Source organism: Orycteropus afer, unplaced genomic scaffold, assembly GCF_000298275.1.
Source record: "Orycteropus afer afer isolate SDZICR_OR568_19922 unplaced genomic scaffold, OryAfe1.0 scaffold00079, whole genome shotgun sequence".
In the NCBI taxonomy this organism is placed as follows: Eukaryota; Metazoa; Chordata; class Mammalia; order Tubulidentata; family Orycteropodidae; genus Orycteropus; species Orycteropus afer.
Window position 1 is genome coordinate 4,662,785 of NW_006921666.1, and position 1,572 is coordinate 4,664,356.

General features: G+C 55.3%; 1 protein-coding gene across 1 annotated transcript in view; it reads right to left on the reverse strand.

Moving 5' to 3' along the window:
- Positions 1-1,138: 1,138 nt before the first annotated feature.
- LRRC74A (leucine rich repeat containing 74A) overlaps positions 1,139-1,572 on the reverse strand; it is a 42,028-nt gene continuing 41,594 nt past the window's right edge. Inside the window, exon 13 of the mRNA XM_007941411.1 lies at positions 1,139-1,332. Within this exon, the coding sequence (XP_007939602.1) occupies positions 1,139-1,332 (194 nt within the window). The remainder of the gene's footprint in view (positions 1,333-1,572) is intronic.

Consider the following 1,572-nt stretch of genomic DNA (forward strand, 5'->3'; position numbering starts at 1 on the left):
TGGGGAGGACAGCCAGGGGGTACAGGGACATAGCGGGGCACTCTGGAGGGGTGCAAGCCTGATCCCTCCTCCAGCACCCCCTTGTCCAGATGGCAGTGTCATCCCTGAATGGCACCACCAAATGCTAGTCACTTTACATGTATTTCCCTATATAACTCTTCAGTTATCAGCCCATGGTCAAGACAGGAAGCCAAACACTCCGATTAGTAGCAGGGCAGGGTTCGCACCTGGGCCAGGTGGGCTGCCACATGGAAGACACTCAACGAGGCAAAGGAAATGGTATGAGGGAAAGGGTTGTGGAGGAGGACCCCTTGGGGACCTCTTTCTAGTAGAGTTCCTAAGTTATAGGGACCCAGTGGGAGCCCTAAACTCCATACCCTGCTTGGACGGGAGGCAGCTGGTGGCACTGAGGAGGTCTGACACAGTGAACGCAGGCTGTGGGGCCACTCAGACCTGGGTCAAAGGCCAGTGCTGCCCCTTTCCAGATGTGAGGCTCAGACGCTAAAGCTCAGTGTTATCATTTACAAAGCAGAGGTGATCCCAGTGCTGTCATTGGACCCCGTGGGAGTCAGGTCCTGGTGCCCGATGAGTGAATAGTGGCAGACTCGCAGGTGGCGAGGGCACGGTGGATGCTGTGGTTGTGCTTGCTGTCACCATGGCCTTGCCCATCTCATCAAGGAATTCAGTGTAAGTCATGACCTGCCTCACTGCCCAAGCTACAGCAGAGCTGAACAGCCACTGTGTCCTCACCACCTTCTGCCCAGGCAGTCACCCCTCTTGTCTCTGCCTGTCTGTGCTGCCAGACTCAGCTGAGACATCACCCCCTCCCACCCAAGTGATAGCTCCTCTTTGGGCTACCGTTGGACCCAGTCCTCACCCCATTACTGCTCCCTCCATCCCATGGCTCCATCCCTCTTCCTAGTCTCACTTCCTATTAAGTGGGGAGCACGGGACTGTGGCTTCTTCCCTGTGGCCCCGGCATCTGGCCCCGCAGCCAGCATATGGTTGGGGCTCACTGAGCTTTGCTGAATGAGTGAATGGATTGAAGATGAGAAGGAGGTGAGGTCACACTTAGGAAGCAGGAGAAGTCAGTCACTTGCTTCAGGGTTGGGGTGGTTGTCCTACTAGGGAGCTCAGTCTAAGCCAGCCAGGGCCCACTGTGGAGAGACAGGGCCTGCGTGGGCTGGGAGCTGGGTGGGAGCGGCCAGTGGGCCTGGGCTGACCTGAAGTCCACTATGCCCGTCTTCTTCTCATCCAGTTTCTTTATCAGCTCCCTGATTTGGTACCGGTTCACAGGTACCTTGCTTTGCTGAGAAGGTGGATGGAACATGTGAAGGTAATGAAGTCCTCTGCTCAACAGCTCTTTATCATGGCTCCATCTCTCTCTCTCTCTCACTCACACACACACACACACACACACCCTGCCACAGTGCCTAACTCCTCATAGGACCATGGATGACAACTGAGGGCTTAGAGACTAAACCAATAGTATGGAGCAGCAGAAAGAAGCCTCACTTGTGGGTCATTGCTCAGACTCCAGAGGGTCTGCCTTCTCTGAAGAACAATAAGGGT